We start from the raw sequence: 26,091 nt of genomic DNA on the forward strand, positions 1-26,091 counted from the left end.
TCAAATTCTATAGAGACAAAAAGTGGAATTGTGGTTACCAAGGCAGGGGAAGAGAATAATGGGAAATAATTGTTTAATAAGTACAGAGTTTCAGTTTGGGATGATGAAAAAGTTCTGAAAATGGACAGTGCTACCACTGTCACAACAATGTAAATGTACTTAATGCAACAAAATTGTAAACTTATGGGATGCCTGGCTGGCTCAGTCAGTTAAGCGTCTGCCTTTGGCTCAGGTCACGATCCCAGGGTCCTGGGCTCCCTATTCAGTGGGAAGCCTGCTTCTCCCTCTCCCTCTGCAACTCCCCCTGCTTGTGCTTTTTCCCTCTCTGTCAAATAAATAAATAAAATATTTATTTATTTATTTATTCTAAAGATTTATCTATTTGACAGAGAGACAGCGAGAGAGAGAACACAAGCAGGGGAGTGGGAGAGGGAGAAGCAGGCTTCCCACTGAGTAGGGAGCCCGACGTGGGACTCAATCCCAGAACCCTGGGATCATGACCTGAGCTGAAGGCAGAAGCTTAATGACTGAGCCATCTAGGCACCCCGATAAATAAAATCTTAAAAAAAAAATCGTTAACTTAAAAACTGTTAAAATGGTAAACTTTTACGTTACGTAAATTTCACAATACAAAAAAAGGAATGCAGTACTGATACATGCTACAATATGGATGAACCTTGAAAATATTGTTATGTGGAAGAAGCCAGTCACAAACGACCACATTCTAGGATTCCATTCATACAGAAGTCCAGAAAAGGGAGATCTATAAACAGAAAGTAGGTTAGTAGTTGCTTAAGAGCAGGGAGGGACAGAAGTGGGTGGGTAATAGCTAAAGGGTATGGGGTTTCTTTTTGAGGTAATGTTCTCAATATTCTAAAACATTTTTGGGAAAATGTTTTAAAATTGATGGTGGTAATGGCTGCACAACTTTGTGACTATACTAAAAACTACTGAATTTCACATTTTAAATGGGTGAACTGTTTGGTATGTGAATTACATATCAATAACAAAGCTGTTATTTAAAACCCACAGCAATTGTTGTCAATTATAAATTAGAGCTTCCAGGCAAAAATTCGAATTTTAGAAAACTTGTATTTGCCATTGTAAACTTGGGAATTTCCTAATACCTTTTAAAAGCTTTTCTGATGAGTATGGTGGTGCTATTAAACACATGAAATTATATAGTAAAATGCAACACTTGGAAGATCTGTATTAATTCAGTGAACACTATTTTCCAAATAACCAATGCTTGAAGTCATGAAGTCATGCAATGGTCAAAGATCCTTACAAAGTGCAATGTCAATCACTTTTCAGTGGGACCTTGGGGAGGGGAGTGACAAGAGGAGTGACAAGGGAAGCATGAAGCCCAGGATGGTGAAGGAGACCAGAAGTAGTTTTAACACAGACAGAGTCAAGTTAGACATAAAGTCAACTGCCATGTTGGGAGAACACTCAAGCAGTCACATAGAGCATTTCACATGGCAGGGAACTGACAACCACCAGCACTACCTTGTTAGATGTGCTTGGATTTCCTCTTTAAACTGGTGCTCACGGTTTGGCTTTCTACAGAAGACAACAATACCTACAGAAGTAATGGGGGGTTAAAGCAGGTGGCAGACACCAGAGAGTTTATCCGATAGCTGCTGCTGCCAATTCCACTTCTGACACGTAAAAGCTTTTAAGGAACAGTTTATTCTTGGGACACAGGTATGGGGGAAGTTCAACACAGGAAAGAAGGACTAGAAGTATAATTTAAGAAAAAGACGATTGGATCCAGCATCCTGAAGCCACCTATTCCCAAACATTCTCTCCACAGGCAAGGTCAAGGCACAAAGCAAAAGGGGAGTAGCCACTGGGCTTCACGGATGATGGGAGGTAATAAACTGAAGAAAAATAGAAGTTTTCATCGCAAGAAAAAAAAATCTATCACTATGTATGTTGACAGACACTAACCAGGACTTATTGTAGTGATCATTTCACAATATATACAAATGCCGAATCATTATGTTATATACCTAAAACTAATATAATATTATAAGTCAATTACACCTCAATAAAAAACATTTTTAAGTAAAATAAATAAAAATTAAGACTAGACCTCAAAAAAAGAACTGAAGAAAAGTGATGCCCCTCAGAAAATTGTGTGTCAAACTACTAACTACATTCAAAAGACCATTCATGGGGAGCTTGGGTGGCTTAGTCAATTGAGCATACAACTCTTGGATTTTGACTGGGGTCATGATCTCAGGGTTGTGGAATCAAGCTCCAAGAGAGGCTCCCTGCTCAGATGGAGTCTGCTTGTTCCTCCCCCTCTGCTTTGTCCCAGCTCGCATATGCACCCTCTCTCTAAAATAAATAAATCTTAAAAAAAAAAAAGACCATTCATAAGAAACTAAACAAACAAAAAAATGCAAGACAGATCAATAGATTTCAAAGTAAAAGAGAATGAAAAGTTCCTTCATATGGTTTCAAATTCCATGTTATAACTAACCCTTAAGAAACTACCATAGTATCAGAGAACATCCATGGTCATCTGGAAAGGCTATTGAAATACTCCTCCCATTTCCAACTATAATTGGGTGAAACTGGATTTTCTTCACATACTTCAACTAAAATGATGTATCACAACAAGTTAAAGGCAGTGCAGATGAAAATCCAGTTTTTTTCCTCTATTAAGCCAGACATTAAAGAGATTTGTGAAAATTTATTTTAACACGTAATGAGTTTACTATTTTTAAGATGAAATTTTTTTTCAGTTTTCATTTGTAATATGGTAATAAATATCAATTGATAAAATATAAACAGAAGTTCTATGGAGGTTCTCAATAATTCTTAAGTATAAACAGTGGCATGAAGAAGTTTGAGAACCTCCGGGTTACCTGGGGAAAAATATATACATATATTTTTAAACCGGGCATTAAAAATATCTGGAAACAGGGACGCCTGGGTGGCACAGCGGTTAAGCGTCTGCCTTCGGCTCAGGGCATGATCCCGGCGTTATAGGATCGAGCCCCACATCAGGCTCCTCTGCTATGAGCCTGCTTCTTCCTCTCCCACTCCCCCTGCTTGTGTTCCCTCTCTCGCTGGCTGTCTCTATCTCTGTCAAATAAATAAATAAAATCTTTAAAAAAAAAAATCTGGAAACAAAAAATGTTAATATTACTACATTGGGGGTTTAAGATTAAGAGATTGTGATAAGAATGTGATTTGAATGGGATTTTTTTTCATATTTTGTCTTAGGCTTTGAACTTTCTAAAGCCAGGATTATTTTAATGTATTTCATGTATTATTTTTATGAGTTACTAAAATAGACTAAAGTGAAAAAAACTGTAAAGACGACATAATCCCAATTGTGTAACAAGAAAATTATACTTCAATCTATGGAGTCTTATAAATAAATATAAAAAATCCAAAAGGATATACACTAAAACTTAACACCAGCTATCTAAGAAGTGGTGGAATTAAGGGAGAGCATTTTCTTCTTTATGCTTTTTGGAATTCTTTGTGTGGGTATGCACATGTGCACAGGTATTTCTGCAACAAGCTTTTAATATTTTAAAAAGTTATTTCCTATTAAAGGATGGTTGACATTATACTAGGTAACTGAAAATCAATAAAGAAAAGCAGAGGCAACAATATTAACACAACAAAGTAGAATTTAAAGCAAAAAGCACCATCTGATACTGAGATATTACAAGAAAGCTCTAACAGCCACTTGTCTGTGTCAAATAGTCAAAACCATGTAAAATTAGAAAAGTGTCTCCCCAAAAATAAAACAAAATTAATGTACTTTATCTGCACCATGCACTGCCTTTCCACAGCATGTACAAAAGATTAGAATTTCTTTGATATATTTGTTATTAACACTGGAAACATATATTAAAACATCAAACATGGTTATCTCAAGTGTGATTACCAAGAACTTTCATTTTATTTTTTATTTTTTTTAAGATTTTATTTGAGAGAGAGAGAGAGACAAAGCACCAGCGGGGAGGAGTAGAAGGAGAGAGAAAAGCAGACTCCTTGATGAGCAGGGAGCCCAACATGCGGCTCAACCCCAGGACCCTGAGATCATGACCCGAGCTGTAAGCAGATGCTTAACCAACTGAGCCACCCAGGGCCCCTAAGCCCATAGTCTTAAACTGCATAGTTAAATTAGATTTCATTGGACATTGCCTATTTTTTTTAATTAATTTTTTTTTTTAAGAGAGTGTGAGCACACAACTGGGGGCAGGCAGAGGGAGAGAGGGAATCTCAAGCAGGCTCCAAGCCCAGCGCGGAGCTTAATGTGGGGCTCGACCCCACAACCCCAAGATGATAGCCTAAGCCAAAATCACAGTCTGATTCTCTACCAACTGAGCCACTCAGGTGCCCCAAGAACTTTCATTTTAAACTTTATCAACTCTGTGTTTTAAATTTGGGGTAGACAGATATTGTTTTTGTAATTAGAAAAAAAGACACCACCAGTGAGAAATAAATCCGACACGGGGCTCGATTCCACAACCCCAGAGATCATAACCTGAGCCAAAACCAAGAGCTGGATGCTCAACCAACTGCGCCACCCAGGCGCCCCAGGAAATAGCAGATTTTAATTATACACGTAATAAGCTTGACTGAATACAGACACCAAATCTATCTCACAAAAAAAACACATTCCTTGATAAACACCTAGTTGTCAATAGTGATTACTTCTTAAAAAGAAGGAAAAGAAAGGAGGTGGGGGGTTGGACAGGGATGACATGTAAGCAACTTACATGGGTGTGATTTTATCCATGTTTATTTTTTTAATTTTTCAAATTATATTTTCATTTATATTTTTTACATATACATTTTTTTCTTTTCAAATTTTTATTTAAATTCTAGTTAGTTAACATACAGTGCAGTATTAGTTTCAGGAGTAGAATTCAGTGATTCATCACTTACATACAACACCCAATGCTCATCACAAATGCCCTCCTTAATGCCCATAACCCATCTAGCTCATACCCCACCCACCTCCACCTCCCTCCATCAACCCTGAGTTTGTTCTTTATCATTAAGAGTCTCTTATGGTTTGTTTCCCTCTCTATAATTTCTTTTTTCCTCCTTTCCATACGTTCATCTGTTTTTTTTCTTAAATTCCACATATGAGTTAAATCATACAGTATCTGTCATTCTCTGACCGACTTATTTCACTTAACATAATACACTCTAGTTCCATCCACATCATTGCAAATGGCAAGATTTCATTCTTTTTGTTGGCTGAGCAATATTCCACTGTGTGTGTGTGTGTACGTGTACACACACACAAACATCTTCTTTATTCATTCATCAGTCGGTGGCCATTTGTGCTATTGTTGATAATGCTACCATATACATTTTTTATATATATATATTTATATATATATATTTATATATATATATATACACACACACATATATATAAATATATATATATATAAAATGCTGTTATAAACACTGGGGTGCATGTACCCCAAGGAATCTTTATTTTTGTATTCTTTGGGTAAATACCTAATTTGCAATTGCTGGACTGTAGGGTAGTTCTACTTTTAATGTCTTGAGGAATCGCCATACTGTTTTCCAGAGCGGCTACACCAGTGTACATTCCCATCCAATAGTGCAAGAGGGTTCCCCTTTCTCTGCATCCTTGCCAACACCTGTTCTTTCCTGTGCTGTTCATTTTAGTCATTCTGACAAGCGTGAGGTGGTATCACATCGTGGTTTTGATCTGTATTTCCCCTATGATGAATGATGTTGAGCATCTTTTCATGTGTTTGTTAGCCATCTGGATGCCTTCTGCCCATTTCTTAACTGGATTATTTGGTTTCTAGGTGTTGAGTTTGATAAATTCTTTATAGATTTTGGATACTAACCTCTTACCAGATATGTCGTTTGCAAATATCTTCTCCTATTCTCCTTTCAGTTTTGTTGATTGCTTCATTCATATTTGTTTAAAAGAAACTTGAAACAAGTATTGCAAAATGCCTGGCTTTCAGGAGCTGGATGGCAGGTACATGGCTTTTCACCTTATCTCTGTATTTTTCTCTAAGTTTAAAATATTAAAAAAATATATCTCGGGGCGTCTGGGTGGCTCAGTTTGTTAAGTGTCTGCCTTTGGCTCAAGTCATGCTCTCGGGGTCCTGGGATTGAGTCCCATGTCAGGCTCCCTGCTCGGTGGGGAGTCTGCTTTCTCCCTCTCCCTCTGCCCCTCCCCTTTCCCCTCTGCTCTTGCTCTGTGCTCTATCTCTTTTTCTCTCTCAAATAAATTAATGAAATCTTTAAAAATAAATAAAAATAAAAAAATATATCTCATAATGTTAATGGAACATTATTAACCCACAAGGACCTCAATACATGCCTATATGAAATAAAATAAAAGATTAATATAAAAGGATAAACAAAAAAACAAGCTAAGAATTCCAAATATGTTCCTAAATAACTTTTGGGTCAAAAAAGAAAATCTAGGGGCGCCTGGGTGGTGCAGTCATTAAGCGTCTACCTTCGGCTCAGGGCGTGATCCCTGCGTTATGAGATCGAGCCCCACATCAGGCTCCTCCGCTATGAGCCTGCTTCTTCCTCTCCCACTCCCCCTGCTTGTGTTCTCTCTCACTGGCTGTCTCTATCTCTGTCAAATAAATAAATAAAATCTTTAAAAAAAAAAAAAAAAAGAAAAAAGAAAGAAAATCTAAACTTTAAAAATGTTTTTTCAGAAGAAAATTCAGCCTTAAATGCAAGAAAGAACATAAAAAACCAAGCTATAAAAATAAAAATGCTAAGAAGAATATAAATCTACAAAAGTGTGAAAGTAGATTTTTCTTTTTCTTTTCTTTTAAAGATTTTATTTGTTTATTTGAGAGAGAGAGAGAGAGCACAAGTAGGGGGAGTGGTGGGGGGGGGAGCCGGATGTGGGGTTCAATCCCAGAACCCTGGAATCAGGATCTGAGCCAAAGGCAGACACTTAACTGACTGAGCCACCCAGGCACTCCAGATTTTTCTTAAATTAAAAAAAACAAAAACAAACAAACAAACAAAAACAGAAAAAAAGAACTGATAAATACAAGAGCTATTTATAAACCAAACACACAAAAAATTAAACCAGTCTCTAGCAAGTCTCATTTTTTAAAAAGGAAAACATAATAAAAACAATGAGGGCTGCCTGAGTGGCTCAGCTGGTTAAGCGTCTCTGCCTTCGGCTCAGGGCGTGATCCCGGCGTTGTGGGATCGAGCCCCACGTCAGGCTCTTCTGCTGTGAGCCTGCTTCTTCCTCTCCCACTCCCCCTGCTTGTGTTCCCTCTCTCGCTGACTGTCTCTATCTCTGTCGAATAAAGAAATAAAATCAAAGATTTTTTTTTATTTTAAGATTGTTAAGTGAAACAAGTCAATCAGAGAAATATGATTTCACTCATATGTGGAATTTAAGAAACAGAGGATCATAGGGGAAGAGAGGAAAAATAAAACAAGACAAAATCAGAGAGGGAGACAAACCATAAGAGACTCTTTTTTTTTTTTTAACATTTTATTTATTTATTTATTTGACGGAGAGAGAGGCAGCAAGAGAGGGAACACAAGCAGGAGGAGTGAGAGAGGGAGAAGCAAGCTTCCTGCTGAGCAGGAAGCCTGATGCGGGGCTCAATCCCAGAACGCTGGGATCATGACCTGAGCCGAAGGCAGACGCTTAACGACTGAGCCACCCAGGCACCCCAAGAGACTCTTAATCATAGGAAACAAACTGAGGATTGCTGGAGGGGAGGGAGGTGGGGGGATGGGGTAACTGGGTGATGGACATTAAGGCGGGCACATGATGTAATGAGCACTGGTATTATAAAAGACTGATGAATCACTGACCTCTATCTCTGAAACCAGTAATACATTATGTTAATTAACTGAATTTTAATAAATAAAAAAAAAAGAAAGATGTAGCAAAGAAATTATGGATGGGGGGAAAACATGAAAAAGTAAGAGAACTGGCAGAAACAAATTTTTAAGTGCTTTCTTTCAAATCTATGCTATGTACCTTCTCGATTCATTTTATCAAGTCAGTCATCTTATAAAGCCAGCACATGTTTGAAATAAAAATCTACCAAGAAGATAGCACAAAATTATCATACAGAGCAACATCATTCCCTCTGCCGAAAATGCTTTCTCTGCCCCAAATGTTCACATTCATCATTCCTTTTCATCATTCAGTCGTCAGCTCAAATATAACCTCCTCAGAAATGCCTTACTTCACCACCTCATTTAAAATAACTCCGAGATCCTGTGACATTTCCTATACTCATCTTATTCACAGCATTTATTAAAAATTAAAATTATCTAGAATTAAGCTCCCTGAGAGTAGGATATTAGTCTTGTTCTCTGGTATAATACCAAAGCCTAGAATTCAATTCCTCAAAAGTATGTTGAATAACTAAATGTAATTTACGAATATATTTTCAGAAATCTAGCATCCTATTCAAATAACATACTATAATTAAAACAGAAATCTCAACAGAGATCTACGAATATACTAAGATTGGAAGATGGTCAGCAGATATTTAAGATTGGAAGATAGTCGGCAGATATTTATTGAGAGCCTATGATGCGCTGGAATGTTTTAGATGCTAGGAAGACAGCAGTTAACAAAACCAAAAAAAATTTTTTGTTCTCATGGAGCGTAATTTCTAGTGATCTATCTCAAAATAACATCACACTCCATAATAAAACATTAGAGGCATTATAGTGAGGTCAATGTTTGCTATTACCATTATTAAGTGACACTGCTATATGGGGCGCCTGGGTGGCACAGCGGTTAAGCGTCTGCCTTCGGCTCAGGGCGTGATCCCGGCGTTACGGGATCGAGCCCCACATCAGGCTCCTCTGCTGTGAGCCTGCTTCTTCCTCTCCCACTCCCCCTGCTTGTGTTCCCTCTCTCGCTGGCTGTCTCTATCTCTGTCAAATAAAATAAATAAACTCTTTAAAAAAAAAAAAAAAAAAGGGACACTGCTATGAAGTTCTAGAAATTCAATCATCAAGTAGAAGAAACAAAAGATCTATATATGGAAAAAAAATCATTGAGTTGCAAATGACACAGCCACCTAGAAAATCCAAAAGAATAAACTATAAAATATGTAATAAGAAAGTTCGCATTAAGGTATTTGATTACAAATCAAATATATAAAAATCGAGTTTTCCTTAAGAGCCACTGGAAAAAAAAAAGAGAGGGGCACTATACAGAGGGATCTGGTCACCATCTTCCACAAAATTTTACAATAAACTTTGATCATAATTTTTAGTTTTCTCACACATTTAAAGACTAAAGAGCTATAAATTTCAAAAACAACAACAACAACAAAAAACCCAACGTCTATGAAAAGGATTCCTGCTGTGAAAAAATACATGTCTTTGGTTCATTCTTAAACCAGGAAAAAAGAAAGCAGCTCAGAATGAACCCTACTATACCTCTATGTTCCAGTTATGCTGTTCCAAGGTATGGCGACATTGATCCATAGATTCTATGCCAGTCAGATCCTGAAAAGAAGGAAAAACCAAAAAGTTACATAGGGAGAAACCAACAGTAAATATGTAGATATTTTTACCCCTTGTACTTATGAATGTTGCTGGGAAACTACACTGGAAAGTACTGAAGACAGATGTTCAAGTATGGTAAAAATGTCACTCTTCAGAATTTATCTAGTCAGTTATAGCAGGTATTACTCCCATAGGAAAAAATGAAGGAAAATTTCTTACCCTTTAAAACTTCAAGGCTTTCAATTAAGATGACTACTGATTAAAATCAATTTCTCCTCTCAAATTGAAGTTTAAAAAATTAAAGATTTCTTCAACCACTGGGTCCAGCAAAATATTCCTTAATGTTCAACAACAATTCTGTTTATAATACATAATAATATAATAATGCAGGTTTCCTACAAAATGTAATGCCTTACAGTAACTTACATCATTTTACCTACTGGCATATAACCTAGCTTATAATACGAACTGTGTAAAACTGAATCTGTTATTCATAGGTTTCCCTATAATAAGTATTTTCCCTATTCCCTTCTCCTTGGACTGTTCTCAGATTCCACTTTGTTCCTTCTCTAGCTCCTCTTCTTCCACCCCGTTAAATGGAATTTCCCTAAGGATGTGTCCCTCCTGGTTTTCATCTCTCTATACCTACCCCTCTTTGGCAATCTCATTTAAAGATTTTATCTATCTATTTATCTATCTATCTACTTAGGGAGGGGTAGAGGGGGAGGGAGAGGGAGAGAAAACCTGAAGCAGACTCCACGCAGAGCACAGAGCCCAACACGGGGCTCAATCTCATGACCCTGAAATCAGGACCTGAATGGAAATCAAGAGTAAGACACTTACCCGACTAAGCCACCCAGGTGTCCCACTGGCAATCTCATTTAATCCTTAGTCTTCAACCACCCTTTCTACTCAGATGACTCCTAATTTAAGCTCTGGGCCTGCCATCTCTTCTGAAGTTTAGCAGCGTATTTCCAATAGCCTATTCAACACTTCCACCCAGATGTGGCATCAATAGCTCTCACGCATCATTTAAAACCACTACACGTGTTAATGACACCACCACCCTCCAAAATACACAGGCAGGGGCTCCTGGGTGGCTCAGTCAGTTAAGCATCTGCCTTCAGCTCAGGTCATGATCCCAGAGTCCTGGGACTGAGCCCCACATCAGGCTCCCTACTCAGCGGGGAGTATGCTTCTCCCTGTCCCTCTGGCCCTCCTCCTGCTCCTTCTCTCTCTCTCAAATAAATAAAACCTTTAAAAATATATATATACAGGCAAAGACGACCTCGGAAACCTTAGCCTCATTTCTGAGTACTCTATGCCTTAACTCCACACTTCATCAACAATCAAGTTTTGACCATTTTCTGTATTACATCTGTAACCACATTTCATTCCCATATCCTGCATCTTTAATCAAGCTTTTATAACACTTCAACTGAATTGTCAAAATCATTATTTTCGTGTGTGTGTGCATATGTACATGCATGTATGTGTATTACTCCTCTGCTCAAAACTTTGATTGGATAGTAAATTCCAAAACCCTTAGCTTGTCATTCAAGTGTTCCTATCATGTGGCCCCCTCCTAGCTTTCTAGAGTATTTTCTATTTCCCTTTAGGTGTCCGATACTTAATAAATCTAACAGTTCATACATCTAAAGACCAGAATTTCCACAGGCTAAATCCTAGACTTCTTTGGACATCGACTGCTATTATCTATTCTCTTTACTATTTATTTTGCCCAAGAGATACAGAGATGAATAGGATAAAGTCTCTATTCTAAAGAAATTCCTCTTAACAACCAGCAAGCAACAGAAGAAAAGCGATTGATCTCAATCTCACAATAATGTGGTAACATGCACTTCTGAATCAGAAGCCTGAGGTTCTTGCCTTGATTCTGTACCCTGTAACCATGGACCAGACACATTTTAACTCTTTAGGATTTAATTCTAAAAGATTAGCTTCCTTTATGTGCACAATGAGGGACTTAGTTTGGACTGGTTGTCCTTTCCAGACCTTAAAAAAACAAAAAAACTCAAGTTTGGATTATTATGGTATGCAACTATTAAAAAAAAAAAAAACGACCAGTACATAAATTTTGATAGGAAAAAATTTTTTATGTTTAAAATACTGTACAAATTTCAAAACTAAAGTTGAACAACTCTGTTAATTACTCTAGAGCTCTATTAGTTATATCCAAAGGCTTTGGGATGCCTGGGTGGCTCAGCTGGTTAAGAGTCCGACTCAGATCATGAGATCAAGCCCCGCATCAGGCTCTGCGCTGGGTGTGGAGCCTACTTAAGATTCTCTCTCCTCTGCCCCTCCCCTGTCCTATTAAGGGGGAAAAAACACACACAAAAAACACAAAACCACTGGCTTTGACAGTTCTAACAGTCTGGACTTTAGTTTCTGACCATTCCAGGCCTTTTATCAATTTGGCTACTGCCTTTTGACTTTTAATAGGCTCCCCCTTAACTTCCAATTTCCTCACAGCCTTGATGCCCAGGGTTTCCTCCTCGATATACATTCTAAGAATTAGACTCTACTTTTACCTTCTTCCCAGGGTGAATGGCTGCTCTGCTTTAAATTGTTTTCTATCTTTCTTATGTACCTGTTATTTTCTACCTTCTACTATGATTATTTATACTCACTCCATTGTCTTATCAGAAGATATAGGCTCCCTGAGGGCAGTGTCTGGGATGTATCTATAGCACACAATAAAGACTTAAAAAGTTACAGAAGTTACTTGGCACACAGTAAGGACCTCAAAAGTTACAGAAAGAGTTAGTTCAAATTAAAAAGACCTTTTTGTATAAGCTTTGATTACTGTTGCTATAAACTGAAATCCTCCATTCTCACCAGGTCTCATTGTGTATTCATACCCTGGGGCTTTAAAATCCCAAAAGTTCTGACTAGGTGTTAAGCTGGGCGTTAAGAACACAAATCTGCAAAATCTTCCTGAAGGTAAGTCAGAGATGAAGCCTGGGAATCTTTTTTTTTTAAAGCTCCTCAGTGAATTCTAACATACACCAGACTGGGAAATTCATGGTATTGCACAGTTCTACATACTATGAGAGGCTATACTATATGTCACTTATTAACTTTTTTTAAAAAAAGAGTTATAAACATTATAGGAGAGAACAGAGTAATTGCACATCTTCAATATACTAAAACACTTAACCAAAGCAAAACTCTTTTGTAAGTAGTGCATCAGGGTAAACCGGAAGCCCAACTGAACAAGCCTGCTTTTGATCACTACTGATGAGTACTAAAACCACGCACCAGGAATAAGCAATGCTGGACACACCTAGGGCAGGACTATTTATTCATCTATCAACAAATGTTCACCGATCCAGTATTCTAGATATCCAAGATACAAATATAGTTCCTGTTTTCATTAAGTTTATATCCTATCAGGGACAGACTGACCAAAAAAAACCACAAAAAACAAAACAAACAAACAAAAAACCCCACAACCCCTCCCCCCCACACAGAGCAAATAAAATGAACATTCTTTTAGGCTAGGGGACTCCCTTGGATTGAGTGTTCAAGGAAAGCCTCTATAAGAGCTAAAATTTCAGCAGAAAGCTGATGAAAGATAAGGGTCCAGCCATGAAAAAACATGCAGGAAGAGTATTCTAGGCAGGACAACAAATGCAAATACTCAGACAAATGGATATATGACACTATGCATTTGTCAAAACCCATGGAACTTCACAGCAGGGTCAATCTTAATGCATGTAAATTAAAAAAATATATTTAAAAGGTCAGAGGATTCTAGGATGGAACACAGATTATGACAAAAAAACCTAACTTTATTATAAATATACGAAACCACCTCACTGAAAGGCGGTGAAAAGGAAAGGTGCGGACCTAAGTAGCTGTGAAAATGAGTGGAATCTGTAAGACTAAATAAAGGCAAAAGAAACTGCACATAAGCTGCTCTCCAGTTGATAAAGGTGTTTGCTATAAGGTGTTAATTCTGAAGCCACTAAACCTATTGACATTTACAGGCAGTGAATAATTAAGTAAATGGGGAGGGGGGAGTCAGTTTCTCAGGGCTGAAGTGGGAAGTTACAGATAACCAAGGGGAGGCGGCTAGAATGATCCACGTGGTAATGAACTAGAGTTGGAGACATCTGAATCAACTCATGTTTAGCTTAATATAGAATGGTTACAGAGAGAAACCTTGGCTTAGTACATACACACGTATGCCCCTGTTCCATCAGGTGGGAGGACCCAGAAGCAACAACACGCACCCCAGTAGCAAGTACACTGATTTTGGTTGCTAACACCATTCTCAAAAAAAAGGAACCATGTTCCTTGGAAAAATGGGTGATCCTAGGACTAGGGCAGGAAATATACAAGATGAGCCTAGAAAATCTCCTAGTGCCAGAAAGCAAGGAAGTGCCCAAAAGAACCCCACAATGATGGGGGTATATCAGGAGGAGTAAACTCAAAGAGCTACCACTACCAGTAGCCAAAGATGGTACAATTTGAGTAACAAAATAGTCATGGACTATAATACAAAATAAACATCCATGAGTCCATATAAACACATAACTGAATAAACAAACAGGACAGAAGAGACAAACATCCCGTACAAAACAACTCCAAATAACTGTGTGGATACTATGCCTCCACGGAGGTAGAACATAACTCTGTACTCTACGTATGAGCCATGTGCACGGACTTTCTTCCAAAGAGTACAGTGTGGGGAAGCAGAGGAGAAGATTAACTTTAGAGCGAGGAAACCCAACACTACCACAACCAGGTGATCAAGGCAATGTAACGGTGATAAATTGTGTTGACATTATGTACCCTCGATAAGACGTAAAGCACTTTACCTCTGTAGTCTTCCTTCCAAGAATCCATAACCCTTGCCTAATCCTGAAAAAAACATCAGACAAATCCCATCTGAGGGACAGTCTACAAAATACCTAATACTCCCAAAAACTATCAACATCATCAAAAACAAGGAAAGTGTGAGAAACCGTGACGGCCAAGAGGAGCCCAAGGAAACTTGGCTACTAAGTATAATGTGGTATCCTAGATGGGATCCTGGAACACAAAAAGGAACATTAGGTAAAAACAAAGGAAATCTGATTAAAGTATGGACTTTAGTTAATAATAATATACCAATATTGGTTCGTTAATTATAACAAAAGTACCAAATTAATAATGTAACATGTTCATAAGGAACACTGAGTGCAAGGGATATGGGAAGTTTGTGTACTATTTTTCCGACTTCTCTGTAAATCTAATTCTGAAGTAGAAAGTTTACTTGAAAGTAAAGAAACAAAAGTGGGGGGACACTTCTGAGGCAGAACAAATTTGGCAAGTTGGCGGATAAGGTCTGAGAAGAAGGCAAGGGACAGAACACGTATCTAGGATGGTAATTTCTCAGCTTTGCTTGCACATCAGAAGTACCTGTGGGAAATCTACAGATGCCTAGGCTTCTACCCCAAGCAACTTAATCAGACTCTGAAAATGCAGCCTCGGAATAAAATCTTCCTAGGGAGCGGGAACTTCCAGATGATTCTAATGTACAGGGTTGAGAATCAGTAACCAAGAGCTTTAATTCTAAGTTCAGCAGGAGTGTCATGACCATATGTAGATTTTTTAAAAAGTCATTCTGGCTGTGCGAAGAATTGCAGAGGGCATGAAGGAGAGCAGGACACCAGCTAAAATACTATACAGAAATCGAAGGGAAAGAGAATGATAGTTTAGAATAGGATGGCAGCAAGTGAAGAGGTAAAGAGGACAGACTTGGGGTATATTATAAAGCTAAAGCCAAATGGATTAGATGATAAATATATGGGGGTGGAAGAGAAATACTAAGATGAACTCAAGCTTAAGCGGAGGAATGATAGTGTCATTTACTAAGAATGAGGAAAACTGCTGAAATAATTTTGCATATCTTTCTAAGAAAAATTTACTTCTGGTAAAGCAAAGAGGTTTTTTTAAAAAAAAGTTATTTATTTTAGAGGGAGAGAGAGCATGAGGGTGGGGGGGGAGGCAAAGAGAGAGAGAGAGAGGAAGAAAAGCAGACTCCCCATAAGTGCGGAGTCTGACACAGGGCTGAGACCCCAAGATCATGACCTGAGCCAAAACTCAAGAGTCAGATGCTTAACCAACTGAGCCACCCAGGTGCCCCTGGATTTGGAATTTTGATTCAACCTCCATCCAAACTTTTCATTATAGGGGGGAAATGGTTAATGGGCTTTGCTTCTCTTTTCTAGACTATAAGCATCTTGAGAAGAATCCATCCACCTGTGCTTTTTGATCTTTGTAGGACACTTCTGGTGTTTTCTCTCTTGGCTTCAGAACTAATCCCTCCTCCACTACTCTTTCCACTAACCAGCCCCACCTCCCACATCACTGATTACAGTCACCAGGTGAGGAGCTTTCTGGATATTCTCTTCCCTTAAGACTTCTCTTTCCCTGATACATAGAATTCTAAGCACATACTTAATATATTAAGTAACCATTAGTTATATAATATTCCAATTGGTCAAAACAATTTACATATAGACATTACAATTGTTTCTGATTTTCCACTATTAAAATAGCACTTTGATGAACATTTTTGCTTATAAAGTTTCTCTGTATTTAGAATTTCCCTCTTAGGATTCTGTTAAAATTACGAGCCAAGGAATATACATAATTTTTAAAGCTCTTGATACGTATTCCCAAAATGAACTTTGAAAGGACTATTTCATTTTACACTAAACAGGGCTGGTTTCAATGTGAGTCAAAAGTTAAATATGTCTCAAGCCAGTATTCATTCCCATTTCAGTGCCAAAGTAAGTTCTGCAATGCCAGCTTTGTTCGAACAAAGAATACTACAGTTTTGGTTAGAGACATTGCATTAGCTTTGCGACCAATTCTTTCCTTACCAAGAACGTAATGTTTGGCTACTGGCACTTTAGGGAAGACAGGTGAAACACAGAAGTTAAGGAAATGCTGGGTTTAATAATCTCAGTCACTGGTTTCCAGCCTCTCCCAAATTAATTTCTTTAGATTTCAACAAGTTGTAATGCTATTTTAAAAGGAACTTTCTTTTTTTTTTTTTTTAAGTATGCTCTACGCCCAATATGGGGGTTGAACTCATGACCCCCAGATCAAGAGTCGCACACTCTACCAACTGAGCCAGCCAGGTGTCCCTCTTTTTTTTCCCCCTGCACTCAAAGGAACTTTCTTTTTAATGTAACACCGTATGTTAACTATACTGGAATTTAAAATTTTAAAAGGGGGCACCTGAGTGGCTTGGTCAGTTAAGCATCTGCCTTCAGCTCAGGTCATGATCCCAGGGTCCTGGCATCAAGCTCCACCTCAGGCTCCCTCTTCTTCTGCCTGCTGATCACCCTGCTTGTGCTCTCTCTCTGTGTCAAATAAATAATTAAAATCTTTAAAAAAAAATAAAAATAAAATTTTAAAAAGGGAACTTTCTTTTGTGGAGAAAACCCATTTATTTCTGTATCTTCAAGATGCAGTGAAGTGCCTCAGCAAATAGTAGAAAATATTTGAATGAGGACGTCTGGGTCGGTTAAGCATCTGCCTTCGGCTCAGGTCATGATTTCAGGTCCTGGGATCAAGCCCCACATCGGGCTCTCCGCTCAGTGGCGAGTCTGCTTCTCCCTCTCCCTCTGTGGTCTCTCTTGCTTTCACTCTCTCTCAAATAAATAAAATCTTTAAGAAAAAAAAAAGGAAACAAAATGTTTGAATGAATGTATCTTGTTCCTTTGCCAATAATCAACTTTATCTCTCTCTGGGTTGTTTTTTCTTTTAATCCATTTGAGAAGGAGGGGTGGAGAGAAGGAGCAGAGGGAGAAGCATACTCCGCACTGAGCTATGCAGCCCGGATTTGGGGCTTGATTTCATGACCCAAAGATCACGACCCAAGACGAAACCAAGAAAAGGTCGCTCAACCAACTGAGCCACCCAGGCACTCCTCAAGATTTTATTTTCAAGCAATCTCTATACAATGTGGTGCCTGAACTCACAATTCCAAGGTGAAGAGTCACAGACTCCACTGACTAAGCCAGCCAGGCACCCCATCTCTCTCTAGTTTTTACATATTGTTCTTCTCATTATCACTTACTCTTACTTTGTGTCAGGATACTAGCCATCTTTACTACATTTTCCTCAACAATCCTATGAGATAGATACTGCCATCATACCCATCATCAGTTGACAATACTAAGACTCTAAAAAGAATTATGTGGAAGTAACCCACACCAAGTCAGGTAGCACCATAAGTGCTCAGTTAAAAAGGTTAGCTAAATCTGCTGATCTTTATCTCCTACCTGGCTTGCTTTTCAGAACTCTGGTTTACATTCGGATCTACTGACATCTGAGGTGACTTGAGATAGCACTGGATAAAACAGCCATGGATACAAAGGTTAATTTTAGTACTTGGATATTAACACTGGGACCTCTTTCTCCCTCTAATCTCCCAGGGCCAGCGTCTAATGTCAACTGCTACTACAAATCCCCTATTGGGAAGATGCATCCAGGTCCGTCTTACTGAGAAATATCCCTCGCTCCAAGATGGTCTTTCCTTCCTCCTCCTCTCAGAGCTAACTCCCCTTCCATTAATTGCTCTCCTAAGGATTTAGGATAATACCGCATTAATTACAGCAATTTACACAAAAGTGTAATTGATTTATAGCATTAGTAGGAGAAAGGTATATATCTTTAGGGCAAAAAATACCCTGAACCCCAACCAATCTCTAACTAGCAAGATGCATTGGGGAAATTGGAGGAAAGTGTGTGGACTATTCTATATCCTTTCTATTCCATCCTTGGTCTCCCTCCTCTCCCAAGTCAGAAGACAAGAGTACAGCAACACCACTTGGCAACCCACTTCCAAATACTGTAATCCTTGACCTATCCCTTAATTATGATTCAAGGAAGGTATCACAAACAATAAATGGTGTAGTGTTTCAACCAGATGTCTCATTCAACTATTTGGATATGGCTTAGGTAACACTCTAGATTCCCCAAGTGTAATCACTAGAGAGTGCTTTCCTAAGAAGTGTTTCTCTTCCCACACCTCATCTGTTTATACTAACAGACACTACAGGAGGGTGATGTGAAATCTCAGTGGAAGTTTCAGTCCTCTCTCAATTCTAATTGGATTGTTGGCTCTATGTTGCTGGGGGTGGATATTTTAACTTGTTTTCAGTTATTCCCAGAGGGAAACCTGGCAAAAACCAATGATCTTTGTTCCCTCCTGCCTACTACACAAATACCTTTGCTTTATGCAGTAAGCAATATGCCCTCTGGTAGTGGCAGGAGAAATGGAATTTGAGGAAGCAGCATGCACAGCCTCTGATCTATTACTGAAACTCTTACCCTTAGATCTTTGTTATTCACATTTAATCACTGAGCTCTCCTAAATTAAATACCAGCAGATGGGGTGCCTGGGTGGCTCAGTGGGTTAAACGTCTGCCTTCGGCTTGGGTCATGGTGCCAGAGTCGTGGGACTGAGCCCCATGTCGGGCTCTCTGCTCAGCAAGGAGCCTGCTTCTCCTCTCCCTCTGCCTGCCACTCCCCCTGCTTGTGCTCTCTCTCTCTGTCAAATAAATTAAATCTTTTTTAAAAAATTAAATACCCGCAGCTTCCATTTACTAAGCACCTATTACTGTGTAATAGGCACTGTAAGTAATAAAGCCCTCATTTTTACCACTGAGAAAGCCAAGTATTCAAGAGGTTAGGTAACTTGCCTAGAAATAACAAGAACTGGAAAAGCCAAGACTGAAACCTAGAATAACTATATCCAAAGTCCAGGCTGCTTCCTATGCCACACTGCCTCCCATTATCATTTGATTAATTCATATCAGAAAACAAATTTTCAAAAATTCTCAATTCAGAAAATTTTTTAAAAATTTGTTTGATTGAGAATATCTGGAATGTTTCTAATTTTCACATTAAGGATTAAAGATAAATCGAAGAGAGTAGGGACTCCTGGGTGGTTCAGTCAGCTAAGCATCTGCCTTCAACTTGGGTCATGATCCCAGGATGCTGGGATAGAGCCTGTTTCTCCCTCTGCCTGCTGCTCCCCTGCTTGTGCACGTTCACATGATCTCTCTCTGACAAATAGATTAGATAGATAGATAGATAGATAGATAGATAGATAGATAGATAAAATCTTTAAGAAATAACAGAAGAGAGTAATTCAACCCCTCATTTTGCACAAAAGGAAACTGAGGCTTAGTGATATGAAAAAGCTTTCCCAAGTTACAGAGCATCTAGGTGGCAGAACTGTCTGGTCTTTGTATTGCTGGTCACTTCTTTCTTCCTTCTTCTCCCTGCTCTGCCTGCCTTTCTCCCTTCCCTTCCTTCCTTCCCTCCCTCCCTCCCTCTCTTTCTAAGATTTTATTTTTTTAAGTAACCTCTACACCCAATGTGGGGCTCAAACCCACAAGCCTGAAACCAAGGGTCACAGGCTCTACCAACTGAACCAGCCAGGCGCCCAAGGTTCCTTCTTTCTTAATTATACTTATTGGTAGCTAAGTATCAGTTCACAGATGTATATAAAATTGTTCTCCTTTATGCCTAGAGTCAACAATTTATTGGTATAGTTTTGCTCTATGTACACAGGGTTTGGTGTCAAATAAGCCTAGAAAATGCTGCATACCCAAATCCCCTTTTTGAAAATTCCTAATACGTCTTTAAATGTCTTCCTTTTAGGTAAAAAGAAAAGAAAATTAACTTCACAACTGCACATACGGAAAGATCTATTTTAAAGGAATACTATTAATACCCATTGAGGAGCTTTCCTATAGAACTGGCTTGGGAACCACAGATTAGATACCATCACTGGATGTCAAACCAAATGGTCCATGGGAATCAAGAGAGAATCCTACCCACCTAAGTAGATTCTTAAATACCTGAAAACTGACTGGACACAATGACAGTATATAGGATGTTTTATGCACAAATATTTGAATCTACATTAAAATACCACATGGATGAACATTTCCGAAAAGAAATCCACAATATTCTTAATCCAAGCACTTAGAAGTAGGGAGAATAAGTGGCTGACCTTTGTTGGAAAGTCAATAACGCTTCATTCTAATTCTACTGCTAACTAGCTTGGTAACCCTAGGCATCATTCTGAGGTTCAGTTTATGTCTTTGAGAAACATAAATAAAAACAGTGATTAACCCATTGGGTTGTAAAGACTAAGTATACAATGCTCAGTAAAGTGGTCCCTCCTCTTCTATTTTTTGGAAAAATCTGAGAAGGATTGGAATTAGTTCTTTTTAAAAATTTATTTTTAAGTAATCTCTACACCCAACATGGGGCACCAACTCACATACCTGAGATCCAGAGTCACATGCTCTTCTGACTGAGCCAGCCAGACACCCCTGGAATTAGTTCTTTATAAGGCTAGCAAAATTTACCAAACCATCAGACCCAAGGCTTTTCTTTGTCAGGAGTTTTTTATTATAGACTCAATCTGCTTACTAGTGATAGGACTATTCAGATTTTGTATTTCTTTGTGATTTAGTCCTGGTAGATCTTTTTTTTTTAAAGTCCTGGTAGAGGTTACATTTCTAGGAATTTGTTCATCTTATCTAGGTTACCCAATTTGCTGGCATTCAACGATTCATAATACTTTCATACCAATTTTATTTCTATAGAACTGATAATTATGCATCCATTTTCATTTCTGATTTTAGTAATTTGAATCTTTTTTTTCTTAGTCAATTGAACTAAATAAAGGTTTTTAAGTTTTGTTGATCTTTTCAAAAGAACCAACTTTTGGTTTCACTGATTTTCCCTATTGTTTTTCTATTCTCTATTTCATTTATCTAGGCTCTAATCCTAATTATTTCCTTTTTTCTGCTAGCTCTGGGTTTAGTTTGTTCTTGTTCTAGCTCCTTAAATTATAAACTTAGGTTGCTAATTTGAGAGCTTTCTTGGTTCGTGTTTTTTATAGTGTATAGTTAAAAATTCACTTCTTGCTGTATCCCATAGGTTTTGACATGTTTTGTGGTCATTTTCATTAGTCCCTACATATTTTCTAATTACCCTTGTGATTATTTCTTCAATCCATTGGTTGTTTAAAAGTGTGTTGTTTAGGGGCACTCAGGTGGCACAGTCAGTTAAAGCGTCCGACTCTTGGTTTCAGCTCAGGTCTGATCTCAAGGTCCTGAGATCAAGCCCTGCATGGTGCTCCCCACTCAGCGTAGAGTCTGCTTGAGTTTCTCTTTCCCTGTCCATCTGCCCCTCGCCCACTCGCTCTCTCTCAGTCTCTAATAAATAAATCTTTTTTTAAAAGTGTGTTGTTTAATCTACACAAATTGTGAATTCTTGAGTTTTACTTGTTATTCATTTCTTTTTTTTTTTTTTAAAGATTTTATTTATGTGACAGAGAGGCAGCCAGTGAGAGAGGGAACACAGCACGGGGAGTGGGAGAGGAAGAAGCAGGCTCCCAGCGGAGGAGCCCGATGTGGGACTCGATCCTGGAACACCGAGATCACGCCCTGAGCCGAAGGCAGACGCATAACGACTGCGCTACCCAGGTGCTCCTAATATTCATTTCTAACTTCACTGAGTTGTGGGTGGAGAAGATAATATTGTACATATCTATGTTTTTAAGTCTATTGGGACATAATTTTTTATGTGTAGAAAACCCCTGGGGCACCTGGGTGGCTCAGTTGGATAGGCATCTGCCTTCAGCTCAGGTCATGATCCCAGGAGTCCCACATCAGGCTCCCTGCTCAGTGGGGAGTCTGCTTCTCCCTCTCCTCTGCTCTTCCCCACCCCTGCCTGTGTTCTCTCTTGCTCTTTCTCAAAAACAAAAACCAAAAACAAAACGAAAACCCCCCCAAAGATCTCATGAGAAAAACCCCAAACAAAAAAACCCTGTTAGGACCATTAAATGAATTCAACAGAGTAGCAAGATACAAAGTCAACACAAACTTCAGTTGTATCTCTTTACACTAACAATGAACAATCTAAAAAGGAAATTAAGGAGTGCCTGGGTGGCTCTGTCAGCTAAACAACCAACTCTTGATTTTGACTCAGGTTATGATCTCAGGGTTCTAAGATCCAGCCCCATGTCAGGTTCTGCACTGAGCATGAAGCCTGCTTAATATTCTCTCTCCCAGGGCACCTGCGTGGCTCAGTTAAGCAGCTGCCTTCCGCTCAGGTCTTGATCCCAGGGTCCTGGAATCGAGCCCCACATCAGGCTCCCTGTTCGATGGAATGCCTGCTTCTCCCTCTCTCCCCCTCTGCCTGCCGCTCTCCCTGCTTGTGCTCTCTCGGACAAATAAATAAAATCTTATGAAAAAAAAAGATTCCCTCTCCTTCTGTTCCTCCCCCACTCCCACTCTCTTGCTCTCAAAAAGAAAGAAAGAAAGAAAGAAAGAAAGAAAGGAAGGAAGGAAGAAGGAAGGAAGGAAGGAAAGAAAGAGAGAAAGAAAGAAAGAAAGAAACTAAGAAACAATTCCATTTACGATAATATCAAAAAGAAAAAATATCAAAAATAATAAATTTTAGGAATTAACTAAGGAGGTGAAAGAAAACTACAAAACATTGGTGAAAGAAATTTTAAAAGATCTGCATGAATGAAAAGACATGCAGTTTTCATGGATTGGAAGACAATGTGTTAAAATGACAATACTACCCAAAGTGATGTACTTACCAAAATTCCAATGACTTTTTTTGTAGAAATAAAAAAACCAATCCTAAAATTCATATGGAATCTCAAGAGATCCCAAACAGCCAAAACAATCTTGTAGAAGAAGAACAAAACTAGAGGACTCACATCTCCTGATTTCAAAACTTACTACAAAGCTACAGTAATCAAAACAGTGTGGTACTGGCACAAAGACCAATGGGATAACAGAGAGCCCAGAAGTAAAACATGCATATAAAGTCAAATGATTTTTGACAAGGGTGCCAAGATCATTCACTGAGGACAGAACAGTCTTTTCAACAAATGGTGCTGGAACACTGGACAGCCACATGCAAAACAATGAAGGTGGACCCTTACTGTGAAGAGAGAGACACAGAGAGAGAGAGAGATCTGCCTCTAGCTCCTGACACTGAGCTCCTAAAACCCCTGTAATTTCCTAAGTGATAAGCGTACTAGGAACACCTTTTGTTCTAATATTTGGTCTTTGACCTTGGTTCCTGTCAGAGAGATCCTAAAGCTGTTGGAATTTCCTGGATAGTAGCAGCATCTTTTGTTTTAATGAGGTGATCCTGGTGAGCTCCTGGATATGGACTGCTCACCAGACAAACTAAGCCATGATCAGAAGCTTGAAATTTTCAGCCACACCCCCCATTCTCTAAGAGTAGGAAGAGAAGCTGGAAATGGCATGAATAATCAATCATACCCACAAGATGAAGCCTCCATAAAAACCCCAACAGAATGAGGTTCAGAAAGCTTCTGAGTTAATGAACACATTAACATGTGGGGAGGGTGGTGCATCCCAACTCCAAAAGGGACGAAGCTCCTGAATTTAGGACCCTTTCTGGACTTTGCCCTATGTATTTCTTCATCTGGCTATTCTTCTGTATCCTTTATTATATCCTTTCTAAGAAAAAGTAAACAAAAGTGTTTCCCTGAGTTCTGTGTACCATTCTAACAAATTATCAACCCCAAAGAGGAGGTCATGGGAACCCCAATTACAGCTGGTCAGTCTGGGAGACCCGTGATTGGCATCTTAAAAGGGGCAGTCTTGTGGGACTGAGTCATTTCTTGGGGGATCTGACGCTAATTCCAGGTAGCATCAGAATGAAATGACCTCAATCTAGAACTGCTTGATGTGTGGAAACCTCATACATCTGGGGTCAGCAGTATGGTGAGTGTGGTTAACAGTGTGAGAATAGAGGAGAAGTACAGTAGTGTGTTCTTCCTACTCATTTACTTAACACCATATATAAAAACTAACTCAAAATAGATCCATGACATAAAATAGGACCTAAAATAAAATTCTTAGAAGAAAATAGGACAAAATCTTCCCAACACTGGATTTGGCAATGATTTCTTGGATATTATACCAAAGGCACAGGCTACAAAAGACAGACAAATTGGACTTCATGAAAATTTTAACAATTTGGGCTCCTGGGTGGCTCAGTTGGTTAGGTGTCCGCCTTCAGCTCAGGTCACAATCCAGAGTCCTGGGATCAAGCCCTAGGACAGGCTCCCTGCTCAGTGGGGAGCCTGCTTCTCCCTCTCCCACTGCCTGTGGTGCTCTTTCTCTCAAATAAATAGATAAAATCTTTAAAAATAGTTTTAAAAACTTGTGCATCAAAAGATACTATGGACAGAGTAAAAAGACAACACCAACAATAGGAAGAAATATTTGCAAATCATGTATTTATTTATTTTACAAGATTATTTACTTATTTGAGAGAGAGGGAGCGAGCATGCACATGAGAAGGGTGAGGGGCAGAGGGAGAAAGACTCCCCGGGGAGCAAGGAGCCCAATGCGGGGCTCAATCCTAGGACCATGAGATCATGACCTGAGCCGAAGACAGACACCCAACTGCTGAGCCACCCAGGTGCCCCTGCAAATCATGTATTTGATAAGGGATTAATATCCAGGCTACACAGAGAATTCTTAAAACTCAACAACAAAATACAACCAATCTGATTAAAAAATGGGCAAAGGACTTGAATAGACATTTCTCCAAAGATATACAAATGACCAATAAACACACAAAAAGATGTTCAACATAATTAGGGAAAGGCAAATCAAAACTATGAGCTCCCACTTCACATCTAACAGGATGGCTACTATTTAAAAAAAAAACAAACAGGAAACGGGGCGCCTGGGTGACTCAGTCTGTTAAGCATCTGCCTTTGGGTCAGGTCATGATCTCAGGGTTGTCCTGGGATCGATGCTCGATGCTCCCAGGGAGCCTGCTTCTCCCTCTCCCTCTGCCTGTTGCTCCCCTTGCTTGCGCTCTCTGTCAAATAAATAAATAAAATATTTTTTAAAAAACAGGAAATAAAAAGTATTGGCGACAATGTGGAGAAATTAGAACCCTTGTGCACTGTTGGTGGTAATGTAAAATGGTAAAACCATTGTGGAAAACAGCATGTGTTCCTCAAAAAATTTAAAGAATTACCATACGATACAGCAAGTCCATTTCTGGGTATACACCCAAAATAACGGAAAGCATAGTGTCAAAGAGATATCTGCACACTCATGTTCACACCAGCATTATTCACAGTAGCTAAAACATGGAAACAACCCAAGTGTCTTATCAACAGATGAGTAGATAAACCAAATGTAGTATATACATACAATGGAATACTATTAAGACTTTAAAAAGAAGGAAATCCTACAAAATGCTACAACATGGATGAACTTTGAGTACACGACACTAAGGGAGACAAGCCAGTCACAAAAAGACAAATACAGGGCGCCTGGATGACACAGTCATTCAAGCATCCGACTCTTGGTTTCAGCTCAGGTCGTGATCTCAGGGTCATGAGATCGAGCCCTGCACTGGGCTCTGCACTCGGTGCTGAATCTGCGTGAGATTCTCTCTCTCCCTCTGCCCCTCCTGCTCCTGTATACGCACGTGTGAGCGCGCACTCTCTTAAAT

General features: G+C 38.9%; 1 protein-coding gene across 2 annotated transcripts in view; it reads right to left on the bottom strand.

Moving 5' to 3' along the window:
* Nucleotides 1-26,091, bottom strand: part of FAF2 (Fas associated factor family member 2) — a 68,341-nt gene that overhangs the window by 21,709 nt on the left and 20,541 nt on the right. For both annotated transcript variants that reach the window (XM_034656703.1, XM_002921737.4), the window contains exon 2: nucleotides 9,439-9,507. In XM_034656703.1, coding sequence (XP_034512594.1) covers nucleotides 9,439-9,507 — 69 coding nt within the window. The remainder of the gene's footprint in view (nucleotides 1-9,438; nucleotides 9,508-26,091) is intronic.

Source organism: Ailuropoda melanoleuca, chromosome 3 (assembly GCF_002007445.2).
Source record: "Ailuropoda melanoleuca isolate Jingjing chromosome 3, ASM200744v2, whole genome shotgun sequence".
Lineage (NCBI taxonomy): Eukaryota > Metazoa > Chordata > Mammalia > Carnivora > Ursidae > Ailuropoda > Ailuropoda melanoleuca.